At 39.0% G+C, this 20545-nt stretch overlaps 1 protein-coding gene across 4 annotated transcripts in view; it reads right to left on the bottom strand.

Annotated features, from left to right (window-relative positions):
• The window catches only part of LOC147164421 (phospholipid-transporting ATPase IH-like), a 44194-nt gene that overhangs the window by 8576 nt on the left and 15073 nt on the right, over positions 1-20545 (bottom strand). For all 4 annotated transcript variants that reach the window (XM_086091175.1, XM_086091174.1, XM_086091177.1 and 1 more), the window contains exons 2-25: positions 19020-19142; positions 18079-18168; positions 16972-17052; positions 16445-16552; positions 14218-14346; positions 12503-12606; positions 12360-12410; positions 12148-12212; positions 11994-12075; positions 11758-11908; positions 10419-10616; positions 10171-10344; positions 9211-9377; positions 7926-7997; positions 6356-6429; positions 5856-5959; positions 4313-4494; positions 3661-3894; positions 2792-2969; positions 2616-2718; positions 1388-1533; positions 1160-1219; positions 798-925; positions 540-675 (exon numbers count right to left, since the gene is read on the bottom strand). In XM_086091175.1, the coding sequence (XP_085947301.1) occupies positions 540-675; positions 798-925; positions 1160-1219; positions 1388-1533; positions 2616-2718; positions 2792-2969; positions 3661-3894; positions 4313-4494; positions 5856-5959; positions 6356-6429; positions 7926-7997; positions 9211-9377; positions 10171-10344; positions 10419-10616; positions 11758-11908; positions 11994-12075; positions 12148-12212; positions 12360-12410; positions 12503-12606; positions 14218-14346; positions 16445-16552; positions 16972-17052; positions 18079-18168; positions 19020-19142 (2940 nt within the window). The remainder of the gene's footprint in view (positions 1-539; positions 676-797; positions 926-1159; positions 1220-1387; positions 1534-2615; positions 2719-2791; positions 2970-3660; positions 3895-4312; positions 4495-5855; positions 5960-6355; positions 6430-7925; positions 7998-9210; positions 9378-10170; positions 10345-10418; positions 10617-11757; positions 11909-11993; positions 12076-12147; positions 12213-12359; positions 12411-12502; positions 12607-14217; positions 14347-16444; positions 16553-16971; positions 17053-18078; positions 18169-19019; positions 19143-20545) is intronic.

The following is a 20545-nucleotide window of genomic DNA, read 5'->3' on the forward strand; positions in this document are numbered from 1 at the left end:
AACAAGGGGTCACTGTATTTCGATAAATTATTCAATCACAACTGTGTCATGAATTCAGAATAAATAACACATGGTCACATAATAAATAAAATTACTTACAGTGGTGTTTATTTCTGTAAATGTGATTAAGCGCCGCAATTATTACATTAACTCATTCACTCCCATCCATTTTCACTGAAGCAACCCCCTTCGCTCCCGACTGTTTTACTGGATTTTGAATGATTTTGCAAGGCCCACAGAATATTGTGTTTTATTGCTATAAAAACATGGAACAAATCTGTGGGTAAATTAACTTTTTTCAACATAGTCCTGGTTGATCTCTTTTACTCAGCTGCCACCTGCTGGCCGTTCTTGTAATTACTACCATTTCTTCACCCGTTCTCTGCAGTTCAGAGGCTGCATCTAAGCCTTCTGTATGCTCTTGGACACATTTTAAAATAGAATATATCTATATGTTTTTGGGAGCAAATGAGTTAAAGACCTTTATGTGAGGAAATACATGATTTCCCGCTAACACTATTGCTCTGGAAAAGGCTCACCTGGCCATTGCTGGTGAAGGTGGTGTTGTCAAACAGAAAGTAGGCACCGAAGAAGAAGACAATGGCGTCAAACACGCCCAGGCATGTCCAGTACAGGAAGACTGGCCAGCGGAGGAGGGAGTTCTTGGCGATGTCCCTGAGGGAAATAAGGTTGTGGCATCAAAACTGGCTAAATACTTCCCCAACATGGGGTACACCTGCACAATATAATCACATATTAAATAAATATTATTCATGTGTGTATTTTAATTCCCTCACCTGTACAAGGAGGGCTCCCGTTTAAGTGTCTCCATGGTGACATGCTTCTCTACCAGGCTGTAGAGGAGGATGGGCAGTGACGTGAAGCTGATGTTATACAAGGTCAAATATGCCGTGTCGTACAGTGGCTGCCGTGGGACAAAGCACAACACGCTTTAGTGTTCTAAAGGCTCCCAACTTTTAATCTAGCTATGAGGTGCCGTTTTGAGCAGATGAGAGTTGGGAACCCAAAAAGCTCTCAGCTAAATGCATGCGTGCGTAACATCTGGTCATTACATGATGAGAAAATTGCCAAGGCTATTAAAGGCTAATTTGTGCTAGCGCACTATGAACAGAGCTGACTTGACAAGTTAAATACTTACCTGCTGGGAGAAGCCGCAGAAAAACTGGTACAGGAACTGCGGGAAGATGAAGCATACATTCTGCGAAGATTTAAAATATGCAGCTTAAGTACACATGAGGATCTACACATTTCTATGGTGTCCTATAAAGTCTACTGAGTGGCAAGTGAAAATGAAATGGCCTGCCAAAAATGAGTCAGAGCTTGCAACGGAAAACACCCACGCTGATCATCACAGCCACTCAGGTACCTTGTAGAAGAAGTACTGGACCAGCTCAGCGATGCGTATGTAGTAGTAGTGGCCGTGAACCAGCAGCATCTTCTTCAGATGTTTGAACTTGGGGATGGCGTAGTCGCTGTTCCTGGCCGCCTGGCGACCCTCTTTGCCCATTATCCCTACAAGGACACACAGAAACCAGTCAAAAATCATCCAAATGCACTTTATTTGGTACGCCGACTCAAAAATAACGTCATTAATGGGATAATGATGCTCAATTTTGATTAACACTGTCAAATATATCAATTTAACAATACGTTTGTCATTGTGATTGTATTATGCAGTTATGTAAATATGATTATGAATTGGCGTTAATTATACTGTGTAATTGATGGCAATTGAAATGCATGGGGGAAAAGTATCCTAAAAATGTGTTTAAAAAAACACCACTGATAACATTTAAAGTGACAGTGTGTAATAGTTAGCGCCATCTAGTGGTGAACTCATAATTCAATTTAAAAGCCCACTATTGATTTAAATAAAATAAAAAGTTCTATCACATATGCATAATTTTTTTATATAATCGTAAGTCTAGTAATCACTCATTTTATTACCCAAATGACAACTTTATCAACATTGTTAGCCCTGGCAATGCTTGCATCGAGTGTCGGACCAAATGGGTCGACTGCCGTTTAGCTGGGGCCAACAAGTGGTCGTCGCTGAGTCCTGTGTTTTGGGCTCCCTTCGCTTGTCATCTTCTGCTTTGCTCTCGCAAGCAAGCTTTTATTAGTTTTTTCTTTTTGACTAGCTTTTTCCGCTAGCTTCTCTCGTTAGCCACTCCAGCCTATGGCTCCGCTATTGTTAGCTGCGCCGGCAAAATACGGCTCACCCAAGAATTGGTGGTAGGCTTGCGAAGTGTGGTCTCTCTGAGCCACTGTAGCGTGCATGCTTCAAAATGTGTGCGCTTCAGCTGGATTCTATGACATTGCGGCATCTAGTGGTCAACTACACACTGTCACTTGAAACATAACATGCAATGTCTTATTTCACAGAGCCGCTCAATGATGTCATTGATCGATCGTGCAAATTAAGACTTTACAGTCGATCACCGATTTGCATAAAATGCAAAATATCGGCCAATCCTGATCCAGCCGATCAGATCGTGTAAAGTCTTTAAAAAAATGCTTGAAATGTGTAAATATACATATTCGATTTTTTTCTTTTGTATCACAACTTAATGTTGAATTGTGAATGAGCTCACCAATGCCCACGTGTGCTTCTAAAATCATGCTGACATCATTGGCTCCATCGCCAACAGCAAGGGTAATCGGGTGCTCCTTGGAGGCCTTGATCAGCTTCACGATCTGATAAAGTGAATAATTCCACTGGCTCAAATACACTGCCTGCTATATGACCCCTAGTGTGGGTATCTCTTACCTGCGCCTTCTGCAGCGGCGCCATGCGACAGCACAGCACGGCGCTGCAGTTGCGACAGATCTCCAGGAAGACCTCGCGGTAGTTGCCGTGCCCGGCGCCGTCCTGCTTGGGTTTGAGGACGGCTGACAGCGTGGCACCGTCGATGATCAGACCGAAATCCAGGCAGTCGACAGACAACCTACAAAAACATTTTGATACCAGTCATCTGAAAGCTCTGAATTGAAACTCACTGGCCTCTTTATAATATTCAGTCCAAACAAAGACAGATGGCTGACTTCTGATTGACAGACTGTCAGAAAAGCTATCGTAACAAATGTAAACGGCGTGCTAATTATGCTAAAGGTTACTAAATGAAAACAATGTATGAATACTGAAATAATGGTGACTTACTCACAAATGTACATATTCAATGCTGATATACTCATGAAGCCATGAGTAATCTTGTTATACAAATGGCAACAATGTCAATTGAATGGGCATTTCATTGTTCTGCCTCTCACGATACATAACTCAATGACATCATAGTTGATCAGGGCTCAGGTAATGACCAATCACGGCTCACCTGCTTTCTGAGTTTGGTTATTAGCCCGGCCCTTAGCATTTATGATATCATTTGCAGTCGATAGTGAGTGGCAAAATGGCCGCCCGAGATGAATAAAAACAGGTGGATTTCTGCTGCTTTGCTATGGAGTCGTGTGACTGCACAGAACATATTATTGTAAATAATAATTTAATTTTTTTTGGGGGGGGGGGGGAGTATTTATTTGACCACAATCACAAAAATAAACATTTTATTAAACATACACCTCTCTGACAGTGTGATTTAAAACTGAGCATTAATATCTTTAGGCAGGATTTGAGGCCCTCACCCAGAAATGGATCGCTGCCTGAGAACTGTCCTGTTGAGCTCAAAAAGAACGTCGTGCAGACTTTGCTCCTCCGTGCGCTTCTTGGTCAGCTCCAGGATCTGAGTGCTGCGGCGGAACAGCTTGCTGGCGTAGCAGGTGGCCGCCGCCGTCTCCATTTTGTCCCCAGTCAGCACCCAAACTTTTATTCCCGCCTTATGCAGCGACTCAATGGTGTCTGCCGCCTTCTCCTGGAGCCTGCGCATCAATACGTCAATAAAATGCCTCAGTCTCCAGCAGGGGGGGAGAGTGCAGGGGTGGGATGTGGAGGTCAAAGCATTCATCAAAACTCTAATCAATCCACGAGCAAGTGGTGATAACTTATCAATGTGCGGCTGCCCACTGTCCCACACCATCTCCGTTTTATCTATTAAGTCCAACTGTCAGCCCTACCGATCGATTAGCCAGGGAGCCGCCTGATAATCAATACCCTCTTGTCTAGTCCCAGTGTAAAAACAAAAAAACTAGGATGACACTCAAGAGAGAGCCAGACCTCCGACAAGGCTAAGCAATTTTCATTTTCCCAAAGGCAGCCGACGAGCCGTGTTTTTCCCATTGAGTCATGATAACACTACAAACTTCATAACTCATTTCCCCTCGCGTTTGTCCAACCAACCTGTCCTCCACCGCTGTGGCACCAAGGAGCACAAAATCTCTTTCGATGATGTCGTAAGCCTCAGCCAGCCTCTGCTCCCTGTCCTGCAGGGCCAGCTTGGCGTCCGTCAGATGCCGACAAGCCTCTTGGTACTCGGACTCCGACAGCCGTTTGTAGGCCACGCACAAGGTTCGCAGGCCCTCCTGTTACCATGGTGACAAATGAAGTAGCCTGTTAGCTGCTCAGTGAGCGCAGTTCTTGTTTATGTATGCCTTCGGAATCACTCAAATGATAAATTCATGAATTCATCTTCAGAACTGCACCTTTAGCAGATTGTGGTAAAAAAAAGCTAAAGGTTTTCATGGCCTTAAAGGGTCAAGTCAACCTTAAACAGTTATTGACAATAATATGTTATATGTGACCTCACTAGTGTAAACATGACATTCTGATTAATATTACATTTGTAGAAAACGAGTTATGCAGCGAAATCCAGCCATTTTACACATCGCAGGGAGCGGCCATTTTGTCACTTGCTGTCAACTGAAGATAACATCACAGTTGTTCAGGCTCAGACAACAACCAATCATAGCTCACCTGTTTTCTGAAGCTAAGGTGTGATTGGTTGTTACCTGTGATCTGAGCAACTGTGATGTCATTTTCACTCTACAGCAAGTGGCAAAATGGCCGCCTTCTGATATTGATAATAACTGCTGGATTTGACTGCTTACCTTTTATTCCCCTAACACAATATTAACCAGAATATTATTTTTAGACTAGTGGGACTACATAGAACATATTATCGTCAATAAAAAAAAAGAAGACATAATTGGAAATAAATAAATAAAGTGGCATTTGGTATCTAGGCCTTCAACAGGGATTTACCCGACTTAATCAACCTCTTAATACTATCATCACGTCACAAAATACAGAAACTACTAAAACTACTCAAAAACGCAATATAATAGCACTCCACTGTGGTGTACATCTGGTGCAGTTAATAAAAAACACTTATCTGATAACATACAATGTATTCATGTGTACAGATCACGATTTGCGATTCAAACTTGCTCTGACCAACCAATCAGAGAACGGAATAATGCTCACGTTATTGTAAGGTGAATTTGAAATGATTGGTGACTACAGTTTGAATGACATCGACCAGCACTACAAAGACTCAAATCTACCAGGACATTAAAAAAAGTAATGTATGCAATGTGGACGTTACATTTTTGGATTTGTGTTCGAAAATGAGAAATGAAGATTGCAGAGTGTAACTAATTTAGGTTATAAATGTAGGTCAATGTTTCTGATCTTTATTAATTGTGTGGGTGTTGCACTGGCAAAATAAAGTAGCATTTTCAAGATAGTAACATTCTATAGGCCTTCAGTTATACTTTATATTGGCCATTAACCTCTTACACACATACAGTATAAATGCTATAGTATGTTTTAATTATCGTGTGCTGATTGGCTGTGAGAAACCACATGGCTCCACCACATTATAGAATGCCACTTTGGGTTCATTTCAACTTCAGTTGCCCAAATCATGTTTTTGGCCACTTACCACAGCATTTTGCTCCACCCGCGCCTTCACCTGCTCCACCTTGCCAGATACCACCACAGGAAAAATGGCCGAGTCAGCGCCCTTGCAGAAGAGCAAGTATTCTCCTAAGAGCACACAAACATGTAGCAAATTATCAGTACAGCAAAATATCCTTAATAGATTAGCACAGTGACCTCCAACCACTGTACTGCTAGCAAGAGATGATCAGGAATGCTGCGGGAAATGATCCAATTTCAATTCATTGGTCCAAATTATTATTACTATTATTATTTTTTACAAATAATGTATTATCTAGCTACATCAGCAACATACATTGCATTAACATGAAGAATAATTAAATAGTCTTCCACTAGACCCGTGTGTACACCTGTTGCCATTCATACAGGACAACAGAATGTCGTTTGTTTCTAAAAGCAGTGTGTTTTACAAACAACAAAATTTCATCCAACCTCAAAAGCATCAACTTCACTGACAAGCGATTATGTGTCAGTGCGACTCACCTGAGCTTGCCCTAACAATGACGCTCATTCTCCTCCTCACAGAGTCGAAGTTGAGCACATGAAGCAGCTCAAACCTGAGGGAAAGCAAGAGTTGGCATGAAAATAAATATTTTACATCGATGATTGTTTTGTTGATAATTTAATTAACTTTTTTTGTCCATCCATCCTTTTTAGGCCAACTATGCACTTAGGACAAAAAAACATTCTTGATGAATACACTCTGCAAAGACTAAAAGGCTCTTCAGTGTGCTATGGACTTGATCGATGGAACTTAACAGATGTTCCTGAAGGCTTCTTGTGTATTGTAAAGTGACTTAAATAGAGCGCAGTGTCATCCTAACTAAAGTCACTCGTTCAAATTAAGTAACCTCGAAAAGAGTGGATATAAAAAAAAAATAATAATAAAAAAGTTGGTGGGAGAATGCGACTCACGACGTTCTTGAACCAACCACAACCTCACGTAAGAAGTCAGCATGTTAAACTGTTTGAGAAATTTGTACTTTTTATGTGTGGCATTGGTCCCAAGCATGGGAAACGAGATTTTTCCTGGCACAAAAAAAAAGAAGAAGATATACCAGTTTTAAGTCCAGAGTGTTTTATTGCTGTTATATTTACAGTGGCTTAATTGTTTTTCCACTTGCTTGACAGTTTGAATGTTAAAATGGAATGACAATTTTGTGTATACAGTTCACAATTGTTTAAATTGTGATAAAGGGCAGTCTTTTTTGTTTTGATTTTAAACTAATGGAAGTGGTCAACTTTTTTTAATTATTTTTTTTAAGCCTTGAATGAGCTTTAAAACTAAAACAAAAACGCCACATATTCTTCCTGTGCTTATATGGGTAGCAAGATGACCAACACACTACGCACACACATATTACAATGTCTAACTGTGAGAGGCAGTATTCTGCTAAAAGAAGATAACATAGAAGACGCTCGGCTAATTATTAGGGCTGTAACGATATCCAAAAGTCACAATACGATATTATCACAAAATGAACCTCACGATATGATAATTATCACGAGATTGTGGTGGTATTGGCAATATGTATATATAAAAAAGCTCATAATACTATACATATATCAACCTCTGAGTTTTCTGCTACATCCATGCCACTATGCCAGTATGGTCGCAGCCATCTTGAATTACTTTGTAAACAATGCACGTATCTTACGATTGGCTCAGCAGCGTAAAGTATTATAGTCTATGTAGTTCATAATGCTGTGCTTGGCTGAAGCAGGTGAAAAGTTGCGTTTTTTGACGGAGATGTGGTGCTTTAAATATCGTAGCATGACGACGATATTGTGGCAATTTTAATATCGTGATATCACGATATTGCGGTTATTGTTACATCCCTACTAGTTATCCGGCAACTAGCATATAATTGATGTTGCAAACTCCTGTCCTTGTCTTTTTTATAGCCAATTAGTGAAAAAGCAGATTGTCCAATTAAATCGACCATGAGTTGAACTCATATTTGAAAACAACTTTTATGACTTAGTTGTGATTGATCTATTGCATCATCACTCCCCCCCCCCATTTCCAATCAATGTCATGACATTTAGCAACCTTTCAATCTCGTCGTCTTTGTTCAGGATCTCCATGTAGTTGTCTTTCAGCCTCAGGTAGGTGTAGCCCAGCCTGGAGACAAGAAAGATGGGCAAATCCATGCGTGTTATTTTTAATGGGAACATGATCACACACATGCACATGCAAAAGTCCATCTGGGAAAGCAAAGTCTGACATTGCATTCTGGAAGCCGAACACATTCTCCCCACTTGAAATAGAACAGCGTTATATGAGCGTCTTGCTTTACATGCTTTACACCTTAGCATGTATGAACTTTGTGATTTCATTTTAAAACGTTCTGCAGACCAAATATCAGGCATAATTTACATATCTGAATAGCAAGGAACAGCGCATGTTAATTGTCTGTGTACATTCTCAGTCCTTCAGGTCATAATAACTCGTAAAGGTTCAATCAAGGTAGCTGAGCTCTTTTTATTTGACATTTTATTTATCTTTCAAAGGTTTCTTCAGTTTTTAATTCTATTTATGCCTTAGATGACTCTAAATAAAACGGCTAATCATTATGTTATGAAACAATTTTTAGCTGGTCCTGCTAAACCAATTTTAGCCAATTTCCTTCATTTAAAGGGATCAGTAATGCAACCGATCTTGTTCACCACCAATCTCATCTCCCTCCGCAGAGGTTTGAAAAAGTCAGCCACTGTCCTCTCTTCTACTGTGAGGTGACTAAGAGAACTACAAGATGTGCAGTCATAGCAATATACACGATTGGAACATTGAAGGTGTAGTTATGGGAAAAAAAAGGGATCATATTATATTTCTGAAATAATATTGCTGGCATCAGGCACAATCAAAACACCTCCATTCCCCAAAACCATCACTTTTCAGGAAATCAGCAAAACGGCACGTTTAAGACATTATATCGCAACTAAATAAATAAATAACGGACTCATGTCAGGATTCACCCTTACCATTGGTTTGTGGAAAAATATGAAATTCCCCACATTTGGACATAGGAGGTTTTTAATGTTAGAGTAGACTATGCTTGTTTTTCGTACGTGCCCCACTTCAATTCATTTTGGAATGGTGTCTTCGAAGTTGCAATATTGTTCAATGTGACATGGGAAGTCTTTTGAAGCATTTACAGCAAATATTTTGGGTCTTGTTAACGATGTAACTTCCATCTCTGTTGTCTACCAGGTAGCTGAAATGCTCCCATACGGCTGGACCTATTTGAGGAACTACGCTAATTCAACAGTAAGATTCTTTAGCCACATAAGCGCTAGTTATTCCGCGAATATGCAGCGTCATTCAGAACACTGACCTTTTCATTCCTTCCACCAAAGCCACCTCATCTGGGGAGGAGGAGATGTAGAAGGAGGTGGGTCTGCCCTGATAAATGCCCTTCTTGATGCCGTCCACCGTCTCCTCCTCTTTCACTTGCACCGTGTGACACAGGCACAATGCCCGGAAAAACAGGTCCTCGTGCTCCTGAAGCCACAGAATTGAATGAATGTAAGTAAAGTAAATGCAACAGATCTAAATGTGTATTTAACAACTTTTCTTAACGCTGTGATTTATTCAGAATCTATGAGGCAATAAAACATTACATGTATTTTGTCTACTTTTATGCACATTTCTTTGCTTCAGTAGTTTGGCAGGCTTGCGCTATGTGCTGGATACTGCTGACAAACTATTTTCTTAATGTGAATACGGTTGCCAGAAATGAAGATTGCAATCACTTTTATGTGTAACGGGGGACGTTTCTTCAAAGCCAAACATTGAGGGTTTACAACAGCTTTTATGAACTACAGAATAAAGTGCGGATTAATACCGGTACTTCTTTTACATTATACTAATATTTCTACAAAAATAATGTATTTTTTCTAAGAAGAGAAAAAGAGAAATAAAAGCCAAGAATAAAATTGTATTAGTACAATAAAAACCTTTTTGGGAGAAAAAAAAGTAATATTTTTGTAAGTACAGTATAAATATTTAACAATAGGAAAAAACTATCTTACAATTTTCCATCCATCCATACATCCTGTGAACCACTTATCGTATATTATATATATAATAAAAATAAAATAAAAAATATATATATCTTAAATATAAATTTTAAAATGTATGACTTACTTAAATTATTATAAATTATTATAGATATCTGTATTTTTTCAATATGACCCAATATTTTTTTGTGGGATTAGTGCTTATCAAATGCATACAAGCCAACATATCATGTCTTCTGTTTACCATAGAGTGGAATTTTTACAGATACACTTACTCTGCGATATCCACCAGGTGAGGAATCTATCATGTCTATGCTAGAGGCAGCGCTGAGGATTTGACCATTGCAGATGGCGTGCGGAATGTAAACGTTCCCATCAACGCAGCATTCGATGAATTCCATGTTGTTCTCCGTCAGAGTGCCCGTCTTATCAGTGAAAACATATTCCACCTGTTAACAGAGAAAGATGAATGGCGATGAGCTGGAAAATAAGATGATTAGAGTAGAAAAAGGCTTACGAGTACCTGACCCAGCTCCTCATTAAGGTCGGAGGTGTTGACCTGAGCTCCCTCTCCCAACTCCTCGTCGAACATCTCCTCGTCCCACGTGATGAAATAGGAGCCCAAGAATTTCTGCATCTCCACCGTCACGTACATGGACACGGGAATGATGTAATTGAACAACACGGTGAAGGCCAGGAAGTCGGTGAAAGCTCGGACCACCTGCAGGAAAACGCGAGACATCTTAAAGGAATGGTGGCAATAAAAGGTGGGATTGGAAGATGGAGTGATACGGTCGCACTGAAAATAAAATACAGTAATATTATTCAGAGAATGAAGTCAAGGAATTATGAGAATAAAGTTTAAATGTTACTACAATAAACTTGTAATTTTATAGCAATAAAGTTGAATTAATATGCAAAATAATGTCTTAATTCTTATTGTTATAAATGTGCATTAGTTTAGGGGGGGGGATGTGATTTCACAATAATGAAGTTAATTTAAATTGTAATTTCATGAGAATTATATATATTTTTTACCAGAATAAAGCCATAATTGAATGACTTGCAGGAAGAATATGGGCCTAAATATCAAGAGAAAAACCACCATTTAAGTCAAAATATTACGACAATTCTTTCATAGCAATAATCAAGAAATATTACAAAAAGAATATCGTTATTACAAGAATAAATTTCATTTGACCGCACTCCATTTATAATCTTGTGTATTATATTAAGTTGCAATTCACAGGAAATAAAATAAAACATTTTTTTACGAGGTATAAGATATAAAAATCGGATGTAATAAAAAAAAAATTGTTATTGTATTAGTATTAAGAGAAAAGTCATCATTTTATCAGAATAAAATAAAAAGTAGTGCAATTTGTTTTTACAAAATGAAGTAATTTTACGGGGAAAAAAATCGATTTTTTTTAGTAGAATAAATTAAATTTTATGAGAAATGAGTCATCATTTTGTGCATAAGAAAAGGTTATACAAGAATAGTTAGAATTTTGGTGAATATTGATTTTTAAGTAGCATTTTTTTGGGCAAATTAAGTCATACATTAATAATTAGGTTGTAATATTAAAAAATAAAAACACATTCTTAAAAGGAGAATGTCATAATTTGATGGAGTAAAAATAATATTAGGAGAAATAAGATGTGATTAAGTGGAAAAAAAATACAAAAACAAAAAAAAAAGCTATTTGTAGCCAAATGAGAAAAATATATAAAAAAATTCAAAAATAAATAAATAAAAGAACATTAATGAGAAACTCGATAAGAGGACATCAAATATTATTATTTTAAGTGTTGTGGCATGGGACCTTTACGGATTGCGCTTGTGGAACAAACGAACGCACCATGTGTCGCTGTCGCTCGTTCTCCGTTCTGTGGTTGTACCAGGGCTCGTCGCGGTCCGGCGACCACTGCCAGGCGTACTTGAGAACAGTGTTGATGACCGCTTTACTGATCAGGATGCACAGATAGACAATCAGAAAGGCATTCATGGACCTGTGTGCGGAGACAAAGATGCCCGATGAGATAATCCAAATGGTTTTCCTCAAACAAATTTAGATGCGGTCAGACGAGACCTCACTTTTCCACAGCAGAGCGCTTCTGTGATTTTGACTGGTAATTGAGAGCCATCTTGGTTTCCATGCCTGTGTAGATGGCAACAGCTGAGGAAAGAGGTGGAAGAAGGGGTTACCACAGCAACAATAAGAATACACGTTAATAAGATAAATAATCACCATAAATATGTTGTGTGTTCTTCAGTGTTGCGCCTCTGAGTAATAAGTTCTCAGCACCAAGTGGTCTGAAAGAAAATAAGAGTGATTGACTTCACAACTTGCTAGCTAGCTAACAAAAAGGACAACAAAGTCATCATACAAGGGGAATTTATTATGAAAATAAAAGTAGATATTTCCAAGAACCGACATGCAATGAATCAATAAAAACCAACCTAGCAACAGGATCTTCTTTGTCCTTGTATATATTGATACGTCCCACAAATCTGAGTTAAGCAGGAAGACAGGACAAGAACGAGGCAGCCATTAAGGAAGGTGACCTAGAATGTTCACACAAGCACCGAGTGGTCACACTGACTTGTAGAGGTCAGGCTGCGGTTGTTCACATTCGATGGTGGCATGTAGGGAATCCACCTCCTGGTCCATCCTAAAGGCCATGGTGTCCGGTATTGCGTAGTAGGTCTGAAGGAGGAGAGAGCAAGTAAGTGGATTTTTTTCCTTGGATGTGAGCTCATCGGTGGCTCCCGTTTGAGTATGCGTGTGTACTCGCTCATGCGTGTGGAGATCAGTGCAGGGGAGGGGCAAAGATAGTAAAAATGCATAATTACTGCAGAGAATAACAGTCTCTTTTATTTATTTATGTTTGGGCAAAAAAACAAAACAACAGATCCCAAATTGGGAGCAGAGGGGCATTAAACAGGGGGCTTAATAAGAATGGAAAATGTTTCACATTGTTTAGTTCAGTGGTCACCAACGTGGTGCCCCCAAGGAACACGAGCCGCCCGCAGGCCTGTCCGAAAAATTATTTAGGAATGAAAATGGATGAGATTTATAGATATTTAGTTTCATAATTACTGTGAGAAACCTTTAACATGATCAATGTCTTCACTTTTTCCCCCCCAGGTCCATACAGTGCTCCTCTTCAAGAGACGATGTGTATTAATCAGTGCCATCCAGTGGTGAACTAATAATGCACTCATTTTAAAACCCCACTATTAATTTGAATAGTATGCAAAATATATATGTTCTATCACATCAATGTAATATTTGTTTGTTGATACCCAAAGGAGAAGAACTTTGCAAACCTAGCCTCTGATGGTGCTTGCAGCTAGTATCGGTCCAGTACCTTCCACAGCTAGGGCCCCCCAAGTGGTCATCGCTGAGTCCCGTCATTTGGGCTCCCATCGCTTGTCTCCCTCTGCTTTACTCTTGCTCGCTTTTGCTAGCTTCTCCCACTAGCCTTTCTTTTTAGCTGCTCCAACGAGTTCTTGCTAGCCACTCTTGCTCGCCGCGCCCACTCGCCTGGCTGCTTGCTCGCTTATTCTAATAATTGATAGTAATTGGTGGTCTCTCTGAGGCACCGTAGTTGCATACTGTTAGTTTAACACTAGATGGCACTAAATACTACACACTGTTTCTTTAAAGAGCACAGATGGGGCCTTGTTTTTTCCCTTCCTCCTTCCGCGTGTTTCCTTTTTTTTCCATTCAAGAAATTTAATCTGTTTGTCACTGTTATTTTTTTGTGTTTCTTCGATGAGTTATAACTGTGAAGACAAATTCCTTGTGTTTTTACATACTTGGCAAATAAAACTGATTTATTTTAATATCAATAATTGTTAGCCATATCATGTAATAACATTATTGAAGGTCATTTGAACAAATTTGTCATTTCGGAAGTGTGTATATAACTGGTAGCCCTTCGCATTAATCAGTATCCAATAAGTACGGTTTGTGATCGCATGGTTTAGATACATGTTTACCGGTACCTAGTCAGCCTACGGGTTGTAAAAAAAACAGCATTTCATACACAACGTAATGCAAAAATCATTCACATACTTTCATTAAAAGTACATTTAAAAGCAGTTCCTGAGTTAAAAATAGTAAGAATTAAAACATAGTTTACTAAAATTACTAAAAGAGCCCGAGCAGTGCATTTTCAAATACTTGATTTAAAAACCACTTTGAAAGACCTTCATCATAGTTATGAAGAAAGACCAACGTTTGATGAACAAAAACAGCATGATGCTAAATCATTTAGACTGCAATGTATAGTTTTGCATAATTTTGTGGCACCTTGTGACTAGACTCCCCGTCCAGGCTGGTGGTGGTGACATAGCAGGTGCCATCTTGTCGGCTGGAGGAGAGCAGGATGAGGTCACATGGGAACGTTTCATCCTCCCTCACCACCACGATGTCGCCCACCTGCCACAGCAACACAACAGCCCCATCATGGCGGCATCATCTATAATAGATGACGGGCCTTTTTGCCCACATGAACACCTTTTTTTTTTTTTTTTAAGGATTGAGAAGTTGCATAACCGATAATGCCAAGCGAGCAGCTTACGTGGCGCGGATAAAATCCTATCGTCATGGTGACCGTACACATGACACATGCTCTGCGAATCTGCGTGATTAATATATTCGTCATTATTCCTGCTGCCGGCTCACGCGCTAATCCGCTCCGTTTGATCCACAAAACATGGCCGCAAAACACAAGAGAGACACTTGTGACGACAGGGAGAGGGGGGGAATTGGGGGGGGGGCAGACACAGAATAGAAAATAACACGGAAAGAGACACGTTACCCTGCACGTGGATTTGGAATTTATTTCAAAGTACACTTTTTTTCCTGAGCGATTAGAGTTGAGGAAGATTACACTGGTGGTTACACTTCAAGGCAGAACAGCAAGAGATGAAACAAAGCTCACTTTTAACTGACAGCTAATTCAGCTTCCATATTAATGTTGCTTGGAGTTCACAGTGAATCATACTAAGAGCTGTGTTTTTTTTTACCCTCTTACGCAGCTAGATAAGGTCACCAAAATGTCAAGGGGGTGATCAAATTATTAGGAACAGCTCTCAATATGATGCAGTGCAGTTCCAAACCAGTGTTTGAAGGCAACGATAACTTGATTTTTCATGATTTTGAAGCCTCGTTTTGCAGCAGCAATGGCTTGATTTTTCAGTTTTGAAGCCTCCTGACAATTTTTGTAATAATTCGAATTTTGCAGGGTTGTTAACAAAACTTTTCTCTGTGGTGGGTAACATTTAGAAGACATTTATTTTGCTTCATAGGGACTTTACCTAACCACATAATTTAGAAAGTCCCCTAGATTCATGCTAACATAGCCATAGACGGGATAATTACACTAATAAATAAGCTAAATATATGTGTGTATTTATATATATATATATATATATATATATTAGAGGTGTCAAAATTTGTGCGTTAATTTAAAGTTCCTTTAACACCACAAATTTTTAAGGGCCGTTAAAAAAAAATTGTGGACTGTACTGGGGGAATTCATTCCAGTCGCAACATAGCATACACGTCCACTTCAAAATTTAGCAGTAATAAATTTAATAATATGCATATATTTGTGGAGCCTGGGGTCAAGTTGTATTTTACACTTTTAAAAATGTGCAGAATTTTACTTCAAAGTTACTTCATGTTAAAGATTAGATAGCTCTTAATATGAAAAGAAAAATGCAAAATGTCTTACAAATGCAATTATTCCATCTAGTGGCAGAAAAATGACCTAAACACAAATCAATATCACACTCGTTTACCGTACAGTACATATTTTTCATTTTAACTCGATTTTATGAATTTTAGGAAATTACTGTATCAATGACTAAAAGACGCAGCCATATTTCTATTAGTTTAAAATTCTTTCCATTTTTATGTTAACAAGAGTATGAAACTTAGAATTTTTTTTTTTTTACATTTTATTATAGATTTAGAACAGATCAAATTTGAGGTTAATTGTGAGTTAACTATTGAAGTCATGCAATTAATTATGAGTAAACATTTTAACCACCTGACACTCCTAATATAAATATTGTAATGTACTTCAAAACTTAAATACAACTGAACTATACTTATCAATTATTAATTTGAATACCACTAGAGGGAGCCTATGTGTGCTTTAGTGCTACTACTACTACTACTACAGTTTGACAATCAACATGGAGAGCACTTTATTTTTATTTTTTTACAAATAAATTTGTTTGTGTTTTTGTGGGGCTGAAACGAATTAATTGCATTTCCATTCTTTTCAATGGGGAAGGAGGATTTGATTGTTTTGAGTTACGAGGATAGAAATGGTGCAAATTAAGCACAAGAGACAAGGCACCAGTGTATATACTGTACATTTCCTAACATATAGACACATTATCTTGGTGGTGTCTAATTAGCAGGAAGGCCAAAGTCCGTGTCAGAGACAGGAGACAAATGTGGACGAAGCAAAGTCTGCTTGGCGGCCTCAGGTGCTGTTCGCCTTTAACAAGCCGGCTCTTACCCGCAGCTTGTGACTCTGCGTCCTCGCCGCCTTCCCCCGCTGCACCACGTCCACCGGACACTCGTTGATGAAGCAGTCGGCTTTGTGTCGCAGCCAATCCTCGTAGCCCTGAGAGGACACGATTGTTAAAGAGGGGGAGGGGAGCGGGGGTTGGACAGATGATTGCGCAAACGTAGAACCGGGTGTGATTAATTAGCGTTGCGCACATTGAGCTGGGTGACCTGCTTGCTTGATTTCAAGCCGACGCGTCACCCGTTAGATTTATGCCCGGCTAAATTTCGCTTCTCTTTAACCAGCACGGCCCCATCTATCACTGATAGTAGCGCACTGGGGAGGCTGCATCTCCCCTGGGGCTCCAGTGATGAACAGAGGATTGCATTCATTACCATATTTCTCACATCAGCAGACATATTCAATGCGCCCAGAGAGGAACGTGCGTATGTACAGATAATAGAACAGCTGATTGGAGTCTCGGGCTACAAGGTGTGGGCAAGAAGTGAGTGTGAGTGTTTGTGTGCGTGGTATACCTGCTTGATGGCGGTAACAGTGATAACAAAGAAGAGGGGCAGGCCACTGGTGACTGGGCTGGTGGGGGTGTCGATGATGAGCTGGAGGGGAAGACGCATGATATACATTAGGTGGGAGTGCCCCAACTTAAGAGTTTTTTACAGTTATGATCAGACTCTTGCTCGCCACTTGAATGAATCAGACAGGCCTTTTACAACCAATTCCAGTGACATAAGTATCGTCTTCCTGTGAAAAATATTAAAGTGATGACTCTTTAAAACAGGTGAAAATGCACCAGTTAATTGACGATATTAATAACAAAATCAATGGAAGTCGAGATTTGAGTTGTATTGAATCCGAGTTTCATACTGTCGCAACTTTATAGGTCTTTATCGCAATTTCAATTTGAAACCTTGATAAACACAGAAACACATATCATAAAACACTGATGTTTACTAGTTATAATTAATTAGTTCATCAAGTATTGCAATTCCAGTTGTTCTCAGTAGAATAAATCTCAGCATAACAAAAAAAATCACAATTTGAAAAAAACTACAATGAATAATAAATAAATGGAACAAAATAATCTGAAGGCCTCAATTTAGTCAAGTAATAATTTACAAATGTGAAATATTGATAAATATAATAAATGCAACAAATAGGGCTATAATTACTATTGTTGCTGCACATAATTTTTTATAAGATGTGCAATACAAAACAAACAAACAAACAAACAAATAAAAAAAGTATCACAGACCGGTGTGTTCACTATTTCAAATAAAAAGTGAAACTGCGAAAACTGAGGGCAGCAAGAAATAGAAGAGCTGCTGTAAAATGGAAACCGTGGAGCATAATATAGCAGCAAGAGCTAAGGACGTTAACATGTATTTATTTTTGTGTTTTGAAACTGCATATTCTGAAAAGTTGCAATAATGCTGCTCTGTGGAATCTGATGAGCAGTTTGACATCCAATATTGGATCAACTTGGGCAGGTATTCGGATTAGTACCTCATAGTAGCCCTCAGTACAACTCATTGTCTAGTGTAATTAAACATGAACACGTGATTTACAAACTGAAGTATACAGCTAGATGGAAACGCACAAACGATGATAATAATTGTTCTCACCTGGACAAGAAATATGACCAAAAAGTAAAAGTTGGCAATTCTTCGGAACTGTTCAAACAGGTTCTTGGGGATGAAGTTCCAGAAGGTGTACTGTCAAAGTGAAAAACAAAAACCACCATCATGCATAGAATAAAATTGATTTAAAAAAAGACATCTCTATTTGAGGTTGAAACAAAATACAGTGGACACCTGTATATATATATATATAAAACAACTTTTTGTGCACATGCCACTGCCATTTCAAAAAAATTTAATATTACTCTGGTGCCATCTGATGTTATTTCAGAGAGGGGAGGAGCTTCATTTCGTTAGGCTATAACTTTCTCGAACAGAAATAAATAGCTTTTCTACCATCTTAAAGGAAAAAAATTTATGAGCACTATTTGCACACAAAACTTTGCTTCTTATAGTGGGGGTTCACTGCAAACGAAAGGTAGTTTTCAAACTTGTACGTCAAGACAGGATGAGGCTAGGCGCAACGTAGATGGATGTAAAATGGGAACAAAGAGAAAAAACATCCTTTGTTCTGATGTTGGCCAGGGTACAACGCAAAATCCTGGAGGTTAAAGTGAGTTATTTTAAACTAATAAGGATAACCTAAACTTTCCATTTGTTGATACGTTGCGCCACCATGCCGGTGCGTGTTACACTCTGATACGTTTGAATGAGGTAAGTGAAAATGACTTTGTAAATACAGTATATGACCAAAATAAAGTGCACTCATTTACTATTTTCAAATCGGATGTTTTATTTGTTGAAATTTGATGTGTTTTCAGGCAAACACATTCGAGTTGATTTGGTCATCGGTGGCTAATCTCAATACGAACAATGGATGCAGATTTTTGGTGCGAGCGTTAATTTGTTCCTAAAGGACAAAATGGCCCATGATACAGTAGGTTCTAAATCATAGGTTCTAAATCATAGGTACAGGGTCTTCTGACCTTTGAGGACACAATACGGTTGTCGGGGTAACGCTGAGGGATGTAAGCCTCAGCTCCCGGAGGGGGTTCCTTATGGCCGATGTAGACCGTCCGACTGTCAACCCAGTTTTCCTCCCCCGCACACTGATGGAGAGAGAGAGAGAGAAAAGCAGATATAAATAGAAACACAGGTAAAGATAGAAGAAATTTGGTTCAACCGCACTACTCATTTATGAACAACCTATTATAACATATTGTTCAAAAAGAAAATGCGTGTGCACATCCAAGGTGTTTTTCATGAAGCGATGGCCGCATTGGACAAGGCTCATAACACTTTGGCCCCACTGAAAACATCCGTTGGCAGAGCGACCTGGCTGACACAGCTCAAACGGGCATTGCTGATCATTCATTGAAAAGTTCTGGAACAAGCACTTCATTGTTTTAATGAGCCCTCACAACTTTGGCACACATGCCACAAATGAATGCAATGTTTTTGGTTGGAGTTTCACACTACGAATATAAAGGTCAAAATGTGTTCCTGGAAGTTACAACTGATTAGTAACTTTTGATGGTTTTCAATGGTTGTTAAATATACGCAGATTTTCGCCATTTGCAGGCTGGCCCGGTCCCTATCCGCCACGACTGGCAGGGGTCCACTGTATTTTTCCATGCAAACTAACCAAAACTTAAAATGATGACATATATTTTGTCAATTATTATTAATGAATGATTATATATTATTATTATAGCGCTTTCAAAATATTTGTGGGGTTCCAGATGTATCTCCCTGCAACCCTAACCCCTTTAAAATTAAAGAAAAATTTAGTAAATGTTAAACTGTGTTTTCAAGGAAAATAAAGTGTTTCAAATATTAAATGCCTTCATCTTCATACCACTTTAAATTGAAGATAGAAGTTATAATAATTGTTTAAATTTTTATTCATGGCTACATATACATTTTCAACTTTCTAAATATTTTGGAGGGTGTTTACTAAACTAAATAAAAACATTAAATCAAGGAGTTTTTTTGTCGGTCATTTTTATCATTGCTAAAATTACAAACACAAGTGTGTAATAGACGCAGTGTGTATTAGTCGCATTGAAGCCAAGCGCTCAGCACTAGCTGAGTACAAGAAGTACCCAAACGAGAAGAATCTTCAGAATCTCAGAGCTGCGAGAAGCAAAATTCAGCAGACGGCCCGGCTCTGTGCCAACGAGTACTAGACACAGCTCAGCCAAGACACCCAAACAGCTGCCATAACAGGGAACATCCGTTGTATGTACGATGGCCTCAAGAAAGCCCTTAGACCAGCTCAGAACAAGACGACACCCCTCAAATCATCTATTGGGGAGATTATCACAGAAAAGAATAAGCAGTGGAATATTACTGCAACCTCTACTCCAGGCAGAATACCGTGGGCATGGTCAGGCCTTGATGCAATTGACTGCCTGCCATCTATGGACGAACTTGCCGACCCTATCGTTGACAAACTTAGTAAGGCCATTGATAACCTGGCCGCTGGCAAGGCACCAGGCAACGACGGCAT

The sequence above is a fragment of the Leptonotus elevatus genome, chromosome 12, assembly GCF_054856555.1.
Source record: "Leptonotus elevatus isolate MCC_2025b chromosome 12, RoL_Lele_1.0, whole genome shotgun sequence".
Taxonomy (NCBI): domain Eukaryota; kingdom Metazoa; phylum Chordata; class Actinopteri; order Syngnathiformes; family Syngnathidae; genus Leptonotus; species Leptonotus elevatus.